This window comes from Peromyscus californicus, unplaced genomic scaffold (genome assembly GCF_007827085.1).
Source record: "Peromyscus californicus insignis strain IS unplaced genomic scaffold, ASM782708v3 Scaffold_4__1_contigs__length_199733344, whole genome shotgun sequence".
Classification (NCBI taxonomy): domain Eukaryota; kingdom Metazoa; phylum Chordata; class Mammalia; order Rodentia; family Cricetidae; genus Peromyscus; species Peromyscus californicus.
Genome location: NW_026294562.1, coordinates 24,628,798 through 24,644,307, shown reverse-complemented (window position 1 = coordinate 24,644,307; position 15,510 = coordinate 24,628,798). Strand labels below are relative to the sequence as shown.

The 15,510-nt window shown below is 47.9% G+C and overlaps 2 protein-coding genes across 3 annotated transcripts in view; both read left to right on the top strand.

The window, feature by feature from the left end:
- Positions 1–6,030, top strand: part of Exoc6 (exocyst complex component 6) — a 140,267-nt gene extending 134,237 nt beyond the window's left edge. For both annotated transcript variants that reach the window (XM_052713882.1, XM_052713883.1), the window contains 2 exons: positions 3,572–3,684; positions 4,848–6,030. In XM_052713882.1, coding sequence (XP_052569842.1) covers positions 3,572–3,684; positions 4,848–4,980 — 246 coding nt within the window. In that variant the 3' untranslated portion in view covers positions 4,981–6,030. The remainder of the gene's footprint in view (positions 1–3,571; positions 3,685–4,847) is intronic.
- A 119-nt stretch (positions 6,031–6,149) lies between these two features.
- LOC128095149 (cytochrome P450 26C1) lies at positions 6,150–15,252 on the top strand. Its single transcript, XM_052713884.1, has 6 exons — positions 6,150–7,700; positions 8,201–8,425; positions 8,882–9,157; positions 10,416–10,571; positions 12,132–12,449; positions 14,335–15,252. Exons 1-6 carry the CDS (start codon positions 7,497–7,499, stop codon positions 14,713–14,715), a joined length of 1,560 nt encoding a protein of 519 aa, XP_052569844.1. The 5' UTR covers positions 6,150–7,496; the 3' UTR covers positions 14,716–15,252.
- Positions 15,253–15,510: the final 258 nt, after the last annotated feature.

Genomic DNA, 15,510 nt, shown 5'->3' with positions numbered 1-15,510 from the left:
AGCAAAACTTGAAATAAAGTGATGTTTTCTATAGTGGGGGCTTTACCGTTAAAAATGAAACCTGGACAGCTCTGAGAAGCAGTCCCCAGGGCAGTGGCAGTGTGTGGAGTGAAACTGAGTCTTGGTGTTTCCTGGCAAGTACTCCACCTCCCTTCCCTTTCTATCAGTCTGACGGTAAGGCAGTTAAGTTCTTTCTGGGCCATCCTCAGCAAACCAGGGGTATGCTGCTTCCGTCAGAACAGGCCTGTGTGGAAGCTTGTGGGACCCTGGAATAAGGGCCTGGTCTTGTGTCATCCTTTCATTTCAGTAGAGATAGACTTTTAAAAGGGGTCGATCTGCCCAAGGCTAGACTGATCTCCATAGCAAGTTTCAGGCCAACCAAGGCTACATGTCGAGATGATATCTTAAAAAACAAATAAAACAACAACAACAAAAAAAGATTTAAAAAAGGGGGTTAGGGATGTTAGGGATGACGTCATTGGTAAGCCATTCAGAATACTAGAGCTGCTTTCTCGTGGAAGATCATTTTATCAATTATCACACCTACTGCTCCAAGACCGTGAGAGAATTCACCCTCTATCAATAGCCCAGTGAAAGCCTGGGAGAGACGGTGGAAGAGAGTGAGTTGCCAGCGTTGTCAGGGTTTGTTTTGTTTTGTTTTGCCTGTATTTACTTAGTCCCGCAGCGTTATGAGTTTGAAGAGTCCATATGCACATGTAAAGGAGAGATTTGAATATGAGATCAGCATGCTTTCTGCCCCCACTCTTCCTCCTTACCCATACCCACTATCAGTTAAGACGGACACTGAAGTGGTGCTCCAGTGGACAACCACACAGTCAGGACCCGAGGGACAGGCAAGAGAGCAGCAGGCAAGTGTGGTTTCCACCTTTCTACACAGTAGGCTGACAGGAGCTTCCTCCTGTGTCAGTGGAGCTCACATTACTAGGGTTTGTGTGAATAGTTTTCTTTAAATAATTTCTTTATGTTAGCATCAAAATATAATTTGTTTTTTTGTTGTTAATTTATCACCACTTAATAATGTACACTCCTTGAGGAAAGGGACAGTGTCTAGTTTTTATACTATCTTCCGGTACCTAACATGGTGTATAGCACATTGTAGGTGGGCCATAAACATTCCTTGAATGATTAAGTAAATTTTATCTAGATAGCTAACATTGATGTTGAGTTCCTTAAACTTTAACACACAGGTTTCCATAAATACCTGAATTACACATGATATATATTTTATAAAGTATTTAATGTTAATGTGAAATGTATAGATCAGAATCTGGTAGGTACATTAAATTTTATACTTTCTCTAATTTCTAGTGATTTACAGTGAGTATCTGCATATGATGTCTGGTCATGTGTACAGATTGTAAGCATAGTATTTCTGTTTAGGAAAGCCTTTCTTTTCTGGAGAAGGGCCCCATGTCTTCCCAGTTGTAAGGGGCTCTGTAGATAGGCTCTTTCTTCCCCATGCGGAGGTGGTAGTTCAGCCAGAGAGGCGAAGCCTTGTTTGCAGACTCTTCCACCTCCCAAAGGTCACTTGCTAATGCCCTTGAAGCAGGGGCTGTTACGGCCAGTATATAGTGGTTACTTTCTGCAGACTGTGTGGACGGCCCCATCCGTAGAATCACACATAGACCAGAAAGAGGGGCCTTCAGTGAGACTGCTGCTGGCAGCTCTGTAGACACTGTTGGTTAATGGAGTACGTGTTACCAGATGTAGAAATGCTCTTTTTAATTTTAGCATTAAAGCGTGTCCGCTGTAGAATATTATGATAATAAAGAAAAGAAGTTACTTGTAACCCCACCATAAAAGTAACACCATTGGCGTATTTTCAAATTTTCTTCCGTTTATGGGGTTTTCTGTAATAAAGTAGCAGTAGACAACATACCCATCTTCCTAAGCCATTTAAATTCTATGTAGATGATTTTATTAAGCGTGTGATAGTCATTGTGAAGTTCTCTCTTGCTGTTTAATCAGTTTATCATTTTTTTTCCTTGTGGTAGTGCTGAACATTGAACCTAGACCTCATGCACACTAGGCACAAGGTTCTTGATATTGAGATTTAGACTGTTTTAATTTTTTTCTGTAACTTAATAAAAATGTTGGAAATTACTATCTCTGTGCATAACTTTTTGTTTACCTTTATTATTTTTCCTATAATTTCTCTTACAAGTATTATTACCAATTCAGAGAAAATCGCTGTTTTATGGTTCATAAATCCACTGCAGAATGATAGTCTATCACATTATTATCATCTGAGTGTATGAAATTAATGTTCCTTGGGAAAATGTATTGTTGTTACCAAACAATAAAAAATTATGTATATGTTCTCTTTCTGTTGTCAGACAGTATCTTTTTTTATATTGTTTCATTAGCGTTTCTATAACAGTGTTTCAGTTTCTGTTATGGCCTAGAATGTTCTCGTCTGAAAATAAACAGTGGTTCATATTTTCATTATTGCACTTTCCACCTTCTACAATAGTCTGTATAACAGTTGCGAAACAGTTGATGGGGGGAAAAGAAAGAGGAGCCAAGCAGCCCCTCGCCTTCCCAAGAAAAAGTTGGTTTCTCCTAATCTTTCTTTTGGTGGTTTTAATCACCTTAAAAGTTTTTATTCCTCTTAGAGTTACTGGTTCCACACACACACATCCTGTGAGTAAATATAAATGCTTCCTTCGTGGGAAAGCAAAAGCAAGAGAAGCCGTATTTATGAAGTCTGTTTTTAAAAAGCATATAAAGACTGAGGAAATAGTAAGTAAAGCATCCAGCTTTCTGAAACAATTCAGATAGCGGAAGGAATAGGAAGTTGACTTTAAATGGCTTAAAGGGATCAGGGCTTTAAAGGTGGGTGAGGAGTTGGATGCTTTGGGTTAGGCCTGGCATTGCTTTTAAAAGATTATAACAATATTTGACAATGATTCTAAATGGAGTTTATAAAGCAAATAGTCGGTTTTGAGACACTATGGAAAACAAAGGATGTCTTTTGTTGTTGTTGTTTGTTTACACAAAATGATTGGCTAGAGTTAACAAGCCAAGTCCTGAAGCCAGAATTTCATCGTGATACTGAGCTCTGTCACGGAGGAGAATCCAGCAGAGGTTGTTTAATGCACTTCATTGAGATTATCTGAGCTTTTGCTTTAAATTACTTTAGGAAAGTCTGGCTGCAAACAACTTCCTTGAAAGGTAAACATACTTCTGCTTCCCGATTCTATACACGGTTAATGAATGGCACGAGCCTTGCTGCCTGAGTAATGTACAAGGATAAAACCTTTAAACATCAGTGCAGGTGCTAATGTGATTGTAAGAGTATGCTATACGATTATATGGAAATGTCATAAATTATTAGAACAGCAGCCACTGACAATTTTAGCAATTCTGAAATAAAAACTAATGAATATGATTTTGATTGTGAAGTCCACTAGTTATGTTCTTAAAATGAATTTCCTTATTTTACTGTACAAAGAAAATCATGTGCAAATGAACCAAGAATAGCATATTCTTGATTTATATGTGAGTAAATGTCCAAAAGCTGACACGATGTTTTCATACTCTTCCTCAGCTCCTTGACTTGTTTATGGTTTGGGACTGGTCCACTTACCTAGCTGACTATGGACAGCCAGCTTCAAAGTACCTTCGTGTGAATCCACACACGGCCCTTACTCTTTTGGAGAAGTGAGTATGTTCTTGGGTTTTTATTTTAGGTAGCATTTTACACAAGGTTTGATTCAGTAATAAAGAACTACAAATTTCTCTGAAAAGAGAAATGTCTAGATGGAGTTTTAAAAGTCAGTACAGCCAGATGCGATGGCATGTGCCAGCCCTGAAGCAGGGGGATCATGAGTTTGAGGGAGCTGAGGCCATAGTGAGTGAAAGGTGGGAGGGAAGGAGAGAAATTCAGTCTGTTTTGATGAACAAAAGGTAAGACTCTATCTTGCCTTTCAGAATCATCTTGATTATATATGTGAGGAAAAACATTTTTTTCCTAATGCATCTTGAAAATCTCAGGCTCAATTTGCTTTATAAATATGTTACTGGAAGCATGGAATGTATAGCACAGTTGTTGAGGCTTCGTGCTGGGGTCTGAGTCCACCCCCCAGCTGGAGAGAGAGAACAGTGTTTACTTGCAGATACAAGAGTTGGAGCTACTTAAAAATAAAACAAAATAGGGCCCGGAAATGGAATGTGTGCCGCGGGAGTAGCTAAGTCTTGGATTCTTTACAGGAAGAGAGATACATGAGTTGAGAAAACGATGTTGTAAAAAGCGAGACAGCGGGGTTTGCCGACCCAGCTACGCACAGTGCCCTTTTCCCTCACTATGATTGTATCACTCAGTCATAGTCTGTTTAAAGTATCACATTAAAATGTACAGTTTTATGTGATTAGTATGTTATTTTCCCGAATTTCAAAATATTTGTGGTTATTTGATTTGAAAGGATGTAAGAAACTTCACAATTTATATAAATTGGTTTCATAATGTCATGAAATACTACTGAGGCAAAACCAGTATGTTTTAAAATGTTCTAATGCCGTTTCCACTTTCACGTGGTCTTGATGTGAATGTACTAGCGCCCATGTAGGGTATTCTAATAAACCTTCTGGCTTGATATTAGACAACAACACGGTATTTGAAGGCTGGTGTCTTATTAGACTTGTGTGCTAGTGCCAGACCGTCGCTCTCACTCCCGCACGTGGGCTCTAGACCCGTATGTTTGATAGCACCGGTCTTCATTTCAAGCACAGAGCTGGTGTTGGATAAGTCAGAACATGTTAAGAAAGAAGGAACTCCTCGGCAGCAGCCTCCCTTTTCCAGCATTTACGTTTGTATGTGTTTGTAGGATGAAGGACACCAGCAAGAAGAATAATATATTCGCCCAGTTCCGGAAGAACGACCGAGACAGACAGAAGCTGATCGAGACGGTCGTGAAGCAGCTCAGAGGCTTGGTGACGGGTATGTCCCAGCACATGTAGCCACTTCAGGTCCATGGCTGAGTGCTTCTCCTCCGCGGCCAGCACTGGGCATGAGACAATTTGTTTACAGAAGTCAAAAAATACAGTAGAGGAAATACACTGATGAGGGCTTAACAGGTCATGGTAACAAACGTCATTTGTATGGATTTTTAAATAATTGAATACTATTTTATATATAAAAATGTAAGATTAATTTTTTCAATTTTAAAGGAAAAGTCAAAGTGTAATATATAAATCCAATAAATTGTATATGAAACTGATTGTAAATATTAGAAAAACTTGTGTCTCTGCTTGTAAGTATTCTTTTCAAGCTTGAAAGAGCTTCTCTTATGTCGTTATAGTTTGGGATGCAGGTGCTGCTGAGAAGGGACTATTTGGCTGTCACTGTTGGACTTTCAGCTTTTATTTTCACCTCAGTTTAATTCATGTGCCTAAAATGCTTAGTTCTGCCCATTCTGAGGAGGAAATATACAAATCTTGAAAGTTCCTAAACTCAAACACGGTTCACCAGGAATGTCCATGACTTGTTCTACTTGGCTAGTTTAATCATTGTGAACATGAAGAGTTTTGGATTATGAAGGGTTTGAATTTCCTAAAGATGTAGCATTTCTTATAGCTGGCCCCAGTTTTAAAGTTTTAGTTTGGTTTAAGTTAAAGTGAAGGCAGTTAAAGGGGCTGTTTGCGTCAGGTGTAACTCTTCTAGTGTAGACATGTTCTTCCTACAGAATGAAGGTCCAGCGGGGTTCAGGTGAATGCTCTTCTGATAGTAGATCTCAGTGCTGTGTGCTCTGGAAACAAACCAGGTCAACTGAACTCTGAACCCTACAGCAAATGTGCATTTTCCTTCGGCTAAATCACAGTGACACAGCTGGCCATGTATCCCTGACCTTTGTTTACTCTCCATTGGAATTATGCTGAAATATCCCCTTTGCATTTTCCAGATTTTTGCTTGTAGACTACCTGACTCTGTAAAATAAGTATGAAGAGCTGTGCTTACATGTCTGGACTTTGTGATAAAACATTAAAAAGGTTGAGTTGTTGAAGAGTCTATGTCAACTATTCAGAGCTTCTCACTTAAAACAGCCTCCTCCAGAAAAGGCCTATTATTTCCTGATTATCAGAATGGGCGTGACACAAAACAAAACATATTTGTTCTCTTGACAAAATACTCAGAGTATTTAACATTTTAAAATTATTACAGAAAGTAGGGTAATTCTTCAGACACAGTGCATTCTATGCTTTAGTTAGGTATGGTGAGCAGGAGCTCTGAAGATGTTGGAACGTGATTGCCCCTCACTTTCTGGGTACTTGGGAAAGACTCCTGGCTTTGGCCCCGGATTCTGGGGATTTGGAAAGAGGAACTTCCATATCCCTTGGGAGCAAAGCTCAAGAAGCAAGCTGTCAGCCCGGGGGAGGGGGCGGGGTCTGGCAGACTCCGGAGATGGGCAGTGCAATTGAAAAGAAGCTAGAATTTGGTTTGGTCCTGAGACCAGAGCTGTGCCAGGATAAATGGCTTCTGGAGGACTTTGGGCGCCCCTGTGAATTTTAGGGGCAGTGAAATTACCATCTCCTGAAGGCTCCCTGAAATGGCTGAGTGAAGAACTTGGGGCCAGCAGAGGGTCAGAGAACTGAGCCCCAGCTATCCCTCTGGAACGCTGGCGCTGGCCTCACAACCCGCTTTCCCTGAAAGAGACCAAGCAAAGGGAAGCAACCCCAGGGTTCTCAAGCTCGAGGGTGGGGGACCAGAGAGGAAGCTAATGGCTTGGGACAGGTGGGTCAAGAGCATGGCCTGGCTTCCAGAGTGTCTACTTCTTGTAGGCTTCTCGCGCTGGCTGTGCTCACGCTCGCACCAGGAGTGTGGAAGTTACAGTGCGAAACCACGGGGATGCGCATGGGGCACAGCCCCTGCCCAGATGCCACTCCCTGTTTGGATCGCGAGATGAGCCCGCCACTGCCCACTGCTTCCAATCATTACTCTGAGTGGGATCCTTTAAATATGCGTAGACACGTCACTTTGTTTGACCCAGGACCAGTCCCTAGGGAGGGAGGCAGTATCTATATAAACGTGTGGAGGGTAGGCGGAGAAGGGTTAACCGAGTGGAGGAGAGAAGGTGGTGGGCAGGGGTCTGCAGCCCCGGGAATCCTAACAGTGGTCGGCGGTGAGTTTTCAACCTTGCTCGCAGTTTCTACACTAGGAGCGCTGATCTGAGAATGTAGGGGCATTCCGGAGGCAAACCGGTCCACCATGAAGGGGCTGGCACTTTTTGACTGAAATGGGGGAAATGTCCTGGGCCTCCAGCCTTGAGAAAGCGAATTCTCTTAAGTGCTCAGGGTCACCGCCGCCTTCCACTGACAGTCTTGTTTTAAGAGCGGAAGTCTTGTCTGAATGTATTAATCTGCAGCTTGGTCCCTAACCCCGGGACGTTTCTGGACTGGACAGGTGAGCTCTGCATAGTTCTTGAGCCCTCTGCCTTCCCAACGACCTAGCCCTCCCCTAGCCCCCCTGCAGGCTCGCCATGTTTTCTTGGGGGTTGAGCTGTTTGTCCATGCTGGGGGCTGCGGGCACCGCTCTCCTGTGTGCCGGTCTGCTGCTTGGCCTGGCGCAACACCTCTGGACCCTCCGCTGGACTCTGAGCCGGGATCGGGCCTCTGCCTTGCCCCTACCCAAGGGCTCCATGGGCTGGCCATTCTTCGGTGAAACGCTGCACTGGTTGGTTCAGGTGAGTAGTTTTATCATTCAGCAATGCCCCCTTTTCTGCATCTCTCATCGGACGCTCTTGGTTCTCAGCGCTCTTCTTAAGCATTCCCTTGCCCAGGATTCTAGGGGTTACTGAAACCCTCGCAATTGTCTGGCTACGCTAAGAGACCCCCTTGTCACCGAAGTTATAAGCACATTTTAAACCCTTCTGATAAAACATAGGTGTAAACAAGGGGCTTGGGGGGGGGGGGATTTGAGGAACGAGGTACCTACCGTCTTGCAAGCAGGAACTGAAAAACCAAGCACATCTCAGCCGCGTACCCTTGGGCAATCTAAGTCTCTCTCTCACTTTTCCTGTGGGTGTCTACGTAGAGTACCTGAGAGGCCCATTTGGAACCTTGTTTTGTAACTAATGTGACAGCCGGGGACAGGGGAGTTGTTAGGAAGAGGTAGTTGGAATATCTGCGACAGATCTTCAGCCTTGCTGGCCCAGAGGCCCTTTGAGCTCCGCCTTGCTTGCAGGGCTCTCGTTTCCACAGTTCACGCCGGGAGCGCTACGGAACAGTATTTAAGACGCACCTTCTCGGCAAGCCAGTGATCCGCGTGAGCGGCGCAGAGAACGTGCGCACCATCTTGCTGGGAGAGCACCGCCTGGTGCGTAGCCAGTGGCCGCAGAGCGCGCACATTCTGCTAGGTTCACATACACTCCTCGGCGCGGTTGGCGAGCCCCATCGGCAGCGGCGTAAGGTGAGGGGAAAAGCAAAGGAACTTAAGATCCATGGTGCCTGGGTTCCTGCGGTGAGCCAGGCCAGAGCCTGGTGTGTTCGGTATATTCAGAACTTGACCAGGGGCCCCGCTAAAGGAACAGGTGGCCCGAGGCAAGTCTCATTACATTTCCAGGTTTTGGATTGTAAAGCCAGAGCAGGGCTACACGTCCTTTATTCCAGATCTTCTGTGACAGGTGTTAGCAGCTTTGGGGATTCAGATTTAAGAGGGTTCGGGGGAAGACTTTGTGGAGCAGCTAACATTTGGAGCCTAGATGGATGGGAGGGACTCCATACATCAAAGTGGAGGGAACCAAGCCAGCAAGTTTAGGCCTGTGCGGCTCAGAAGAGGTAGAAGGGACTGGTCTTTGCCTTTAGGCTGCGGAGTCGCTGAGCACAAGAGGCCAGCCTGCCCCGCGCTCATCTGCGCTCCCTGCAGGTTCTGGCGCGCGTGTTCAGTCGCCCGGCTCTGGAGCAATTCGTGCCACGACTGCAGGGGGCGCTGCGGCGAGAGGTGCGCTCCTGGTGCGCCGCCCGGGGACCAGTAGCTGTCTACGGGGCAGCCAAAGCGCTCACCTTTCGCATGGCCGCGCGCATTCTCCTGGGTCTGCAGCTGGACGAAGCGCGATGCACCGAGCTAGCCCAGACCTTTGAGCAGCTGGTGGAGAACCTCTTCTCACTGCCCTTGGATGTGCCCTTCAGCGGCCTGCGCAAGGTAATGCTGCCCCAAACCTTAGCCCATAGCTCCAGAGGGTCTCCCAAATCAGACAGGTTACCCTGGACCGAGAGTGTGTGGCCCAGCATACGGTGGGGTGCTGGTTGGTGGAGACCAGGGCTGCATCTTTTCGCACTCTGTATGACACGGGGTAGGCCACACGTGGTCTATGGGATGCTTCTGACTCACGCTCTCACTCCAGTGTAGCCTTCTTGAGTTTGGGTCTTAGTGGCAGGCATCTCCGCAGTCGGCTCATCCTTCCTCAAAGTGGCGCGGAGTCTCCAACACCCTTTGGAAGGTTGGTGCTGCGGAAGCTCGGGGAACAGACGAAACCCGGCGCCAGATCTAGTCTAGGATGTAGTGTAGAAGGGTGTCGGCTCCCGGCCCGCCACCCTGCCACCCTCGGCCGGCTGGTTTCCGGATCAAAGAAGCGAGGCCTTTTCTGAGTGATGGGCGGGGCCCTAGAGCTAAAGGAATCTTAGTCCTGCCTTCTCTCTCCCTCTGCCCTAGAGCGTTCAGTTGCTTGAATAAAAATAATAATCTGAAAAAGAATCTTGTTGTGTGCTGGTCACCTTGCATACATTTTCTGGTTTAGTCCTTGCAACCTGCAAAGTGTTATTCTCATTTATTAACAAGCAGGCCTGCTTGAAGTCATGAGACAAGCAAGAACGCAGTCAAGATGTGAACAAGATGCTTCTGGCTACAAAACTCAAGTGTTCGCTTTCAACGCTTCCGCGGTGGCATTTTGTTTTTTTGTTTTGGCTGGGCTTGCTTCCTGAACTCTGGAGAGCCATCCCTGCCCACTTGGCCCAAACCCCTAACAGAAGTTAACGTTTAGAACATACAATAGTGTCCTCAGTGGAGTTTTCCAGGTGCCCCTTTTTCTTATCACCGATGCTCACTGCCTTACCTGAGTTCAAGAAAAGGGTAATGGCTAAATGCACCTTGATGGTTCTGTACCAGGTATGGGCACTGGCCGCTGTGTGAGGGAACAAATGTTTGACTCCTCAGTGCTTTGTGTTCTGACCTCTGGATGACATTAACTGCCTTGCCAGAGGAGGCTGGTGATGATTATCAAGACAGAGTAATGTTTGTAGACAGTGGACAAATCTGTGACCACTTACTGAGCCGTGCCTACCACAGGCTAGGTGTGTAGCTAAGCTGAGACTAACATCAGGATCTAGGTGAATCTAGGTAGCCAAGCCTGACCCTTGACCCTTCCCACCCCATCTGCCCTCTCTCCCTGTATGTACATCAGGGCATCCGGGCCAGGGACCAGTTGTATCAGCACCTGGATGAGGCCATTGCTGAGAAGCTTCATGAGGAACAGGCAGCAGAGACAGGTGATGCCCTGCACCTGATCATTAACAGCTCTAGGGAGCTGGGCCATGAGCTCTCTGTGCAAGAGTTGAAGGTAGGTAACGGGAGACCACCCCTCCGCCACTTCCTCCCCCAGAGATCCCTCTAAGCTCCCAGTCATGTCCTGTTCAACACCATTTGGAGGCACAGACACACCTCAGTGTGAGAAAGAAGGGCCCTGGGTTCCAGTCATGACTCTGCCACATCTGCCAGCTGTGAAGCCTTGGACTGGAGCCATACTTCCAGCAGCACCAAATCCTAAGTCTGGCCTTCCAGGTTCTGGATCTGGGTAGCTCTCCTCTTGGTCACTCTACACCCTGTCTCTCACTGCGTGCCTTTGCCATCATCCTACCCGTGAAGCATGCTTAACTCCCTCAGCCCTCTGAAGCTCATGGTCAAACTCTGCATCCTCAAAACTACATTTTTCCTTGCCAAATCAGTAAGCCGCCTCAGCACCTGGCACCTCTACCTGCCCATTTGGCCTCTGCTGCCAAGTCTCCTGTAGAGTTAGTGTAGGTAGAGCATGCGTAGTGGGCAGCTGGAGGGCTGGAGGTAGTGGAGTATGAGGGTTAGAGACATCTAGAAATGTGAAGACTTCAGTCCCCCTGTGAGTTACTCTCATGTGCTCTCTGGGCCTCAGTTTCCTCCACTCTTCTTCAGCTAACCACTAAAAACTAGGGGCCCAGGTTTAGTGTCTCTTCTGAGAATGGAATAACTTCCATTCTTCTTGACGGGTGTGAAGTTCAAAGGCACCAAAAGGTTCAGGGGAGAATGATCTATATATAGACTTTGAGTCCTGGGGAGCTGAGTGCCCGAGACAGTGCTGGCCTATGACCAGAAGTAGCAAAGACAGAAGGGGTAGTTAGCACTTTGACAGAACTAGGGAGTAACAAGGACCCGTAGAAGGAACCCGTTGGCCAAGCTGGGCAGGGAGGATGTCTCGGCTCTAGGAGTCTCCGTCTCAGCTTCATTTTGTCCAAGGTAGGACCAGCATTTTGTCGTCAACCAGATCAGATTTCACTCCACAAAGATTACTATGTACCTGTTCAATGCCAGATTCTGTGCCAGGATGCAGAATGGGTGCGTTGTTTCAGCGTCTCGGGTGCGTGGGTGGTATACCCTCCTTGCAGTCACTGAAAACAGCACGCGAACACAAGCACGGGTGCTGCCCTGAAGAAAGGTACTGGAAGGGCTCTTAGGCAGGTGACAGGGGCTTGCAGAATGGACCCGGAGACTCACTGCTGCAGCTACTAGCTCTGGGGACTTGGAGGGTTTCCCAGAGCCCCAGTTTCCAACCTCATAAAATAAGCAGTAATTGCTCCCCACGGGGTGAAGGTGAGAATCTAACGAGTTAATATATTTAAAGCACTAAAATAATGTACGGAATAATAACCCTGCATCGCCTCTGAGAGCTGGTCCACAGCGGGTGTATGTGGTAGATGCTGGTCTGCCTATTGCTCAACAGGACTTTCCCAAATGATAGACCTGAGTTTTGACCGATTTCAGAGCCATGAGCATAACCGCCGGGACAGGCCATCAAGGCGCTAGTCTGAGCACAAGAGAGGAGTTTGGACGCTTTTCACAGTAGGTTCAGAGCGGCCTGGCTGTCTTGCAGGAGTCGGCTGTGGAGCTCCTGTTCGCGGCCTTCTTCACCACGGCCAGCGCCAGCACGTCGCTCATCCTGCTGCTTCTGCAGCACCCGGCAGCCATCGCCAAGATCCAGCAGGAGCTGTCCGCGCAGGGGCTGGGGCACGCGTGCAGCTGCGCACCCCTGGCCACAGGGCCCACACCGGACTGCAGCTGTGAGCCCGACCTTAGCCTGGCGGCGCTGGGCCGTCTGCGCTACGTCGACTGCGTAGTCAAGGAGGTGCTTCGCCTCCTACCGCCAGTGTCCGGGGGCTACCGCACCGCGCTGCGAACCTTTGAGCTGGACGTAAGTGCGCCTCGCCTGCGGACCTCTAGAGGCTTGCAGCGGCGCTGGGGTGGGAGGAGGGTCCGGAGATTAGCACAGAGATCTCTTTCCCTTGCCAGGGCCTCAGCTTTCCCTCCTGTAAAATGGGCTGAGCCCTCTTCTATTCCCCGACTCTCCTTCCTCCAACCCCAGTAGAGTGATGCAAAGCCTAGTGCCTGAAGAGCTGGCAAAGTTAGAAATTTTATATACAGTATATATAACTAGAACTACTTGCATAAAGTATGTAAGTATACTTTATATACTTCAGCTTTTGCCAGCGATCCAGCGAGGTCAACTCAATTAGAGCCGAGTTCCAGAACGCAAACATTTTTCTCTGAGCTGCACTCCTTGCAGCCAGTGTGTGTGGCTGGAAAGCGAAGGCGGGGCACTAGTTCTTTAGTTCGTCCCAAGACTAAAGAACAGTCATCGTTGCCTGCCCAGGGCTCGTGCTTAGGCCTTATACCTGGGAAATGCAACAGCCTTAATACAAAGAACAAAATCTTAATTGTTTCATCAGGCTGCCCTTGGCTGGACAAGGTTAAGAACTAGGCCTGGCTACATCTGAGAATAACTTGGATGGTTCTCCCTTTACTGTGGGTCTCAATTTACCTTCTGGGAGGACGTTGGGTTTTTTGTTGTTGTTTGTTTGTTTTTTTTTTTTTCCCAGCTCTGATACTCCACACAAGGCTGGGGGTATTTGATGAACTGGCTGCTTTGGGGACTGTGGGGACTTCACACTGCAGAACTTGAGGGTCTCTGCCTGCATGGCCTGAATGGGGGGCACGTTGAAGGGGGGTCCATGCAGAGAGGGAGGGACCAAGACCATGGAGTGAAACAAGGAGATCCCTAGTGTAGGGTGATGCCAGTCAAGGGGCTGGAAGGAGGAGAGTGTGCTGCAGAGGGGGAGCTGCCAGCCAAAGGCTGGTACTCAAAAGTGACTTGGGTGCTTGATGCTGCAGTGCTGGTGTGCCCAGTAAACAGGGAGAGGAGCCGAGGATGGGCAGCTTCCAGGGCTGTAGGGGGAGCACAGGGAAGGTCCTACTCCTCCAGACCGGGAAACAGGACTAGAGAGAAAGAGCACTCTAGGGTGATTCCTGTGTGCTCTTTCCCCCTAGTGAGAATCTGAACAGTAATGACCCTTCCCGGCCTTCAGAAAACTGCAAGCTTTTGAGGGACAGGTGGCTTGGTAGTTCAGGGATTGGAAGACACATGAAAAAGCCTAAGTGGGGCTGGGAATGTAGGTCAGTGGCAGGGGCTCTTTCCTAGTGTGAATGAGGCCCTGGGTTTGCAATACCCTAGCAGGGGGGAAGGGGGGGCAGGATGGTTGGGAGGGTGGGAGTGGGCAGAGAGGGAGTGCATCTTCTAAAGTGTAACCACGAGGTCGTGTTATTGTGTAGAGGTGAATGGGAAGGCGGGGAAGTCTTCAGTTAAATGCAAAGAATTTTATAATTGAACTGTCCCAGAGGAGCGACAGTTCCCTGCTTCAGCTCAGGCAGCTGGTAGCTACAGTCTTACAACATTAAGTCTCCGGTGTCAGAAGAAAACAGGAAAAGAAAGACAACAAACTCATAATATTCAATTTCATGGGCACTAATGTGTACCAATCTCCTTTTGAAATTCTCCCAACAACGTGGATATTTTTCATTTCTACTTTCTCAACTAAGAAATTGGGGGCGGGGGCGCAAGCAGTCTAAGATCTTACAGCTCACTAGTGAAGGCACTGAAACTGCAAAGCAGATCTTTTATCTTCCGGGTTTGTTAATCACAGGACCCTGGAGGTATGTTTGGTGTGTCTGGGTGGGTGGGGAGATTGGCTCTGGCCACTTCCCAGTGTTTAGCGATCAAGACGGGCCCCCTCACTTCTCAGGGCTACCAGATCCCCAAAGGCTGGAGCGTGATGTATAGCATCCGAGACACGCACGAGACAGCTGCTGTGTACCGTAGCCCGCCCGAGGGCTTCGATCCCGAGCGCTTTGGCGTGGAGAGTGAGGACGCGCCGCGGGGCTCCTGCGGTCGCTTCCATTACATCCCGTTTGGCGGCGGCGCGCGCAGCTGCCTGGGCCAGGAGCTAGCGCAGGCAGTGCTGCAGCTGCTCGCCGTGGAACTGGTGCGCACCGCGCGCTGGGAGCTGGCCACACCTGCCTTCCCGGTCATGCAGACGGTGCCCATCGTGCATCCAGTGGACGGGCTGCGACTCTTTTTTCACCCTCTCGTGACTTTGGGTTCGGGGGATGGGTTACACCTCTGACTCGCCGCTCCTCTAGCCTTGACTTGCCCCCGTGGCTGCGGCGCACACCCAGCGTTGCCCATCTTCAGCGCCCTAGGTCCGCATCGCGCGCACGTTCACGGAGTCGTGGGTTTAACAAATGCTCACGGGACGATTCTGTGCTAGAATGGAAGGAGTAGTAGACTGAGCCATGGCCCCTGCATTGGAGAAGTTCTGGGCTTGGGGGAAGGAGCGCACCTTTGTAGGCATTTCCCAAGATCTCAAGGAGCCAGAGGTAGAGAGAACCTCTCTCCACTAGATGAAACCTGGCTTCACCTTCCTGTGACAAGTCCGCCAAGGAATTTGGATGTGTGGCCCTGGCGGTGGTGGTTGGGTGTACATATCAAACCGGAGGAGAATTTGCAACTTTTTTTAAGTTAGCAGAGATACCAGGATGAGTCTCTGATATTGGCCAAAAGGCACACCGTCAGGCTTCTTGAGCCTTGGCAGAAATTCTGGCTCAACATCAGCAGATTCTGCTAGAGATTTTTGAAAAGAAAAATTCCTACTTAAAGAGTTTATTTAATGTCCTCATTTATACAGAAGATAATGTGTTCTCTGGAGATGTCTCTAAGTCTGGTTCATGGGAGATTGAGACAGAATCCCTGCGAGGGAGATTGAGATAAACAAGAGACTTGAGATAATTGTACCAAAACAGGAAGGCCAGGAGATAACATTTTCTGCCAGTTGAGTCAGGAGCCTGGGGTGGAGAGGGGTGGGGTACAGAGACATACCTGAAGGACCCACTGTAGCCTGTACTCAGAGGGTCTAGAAGCT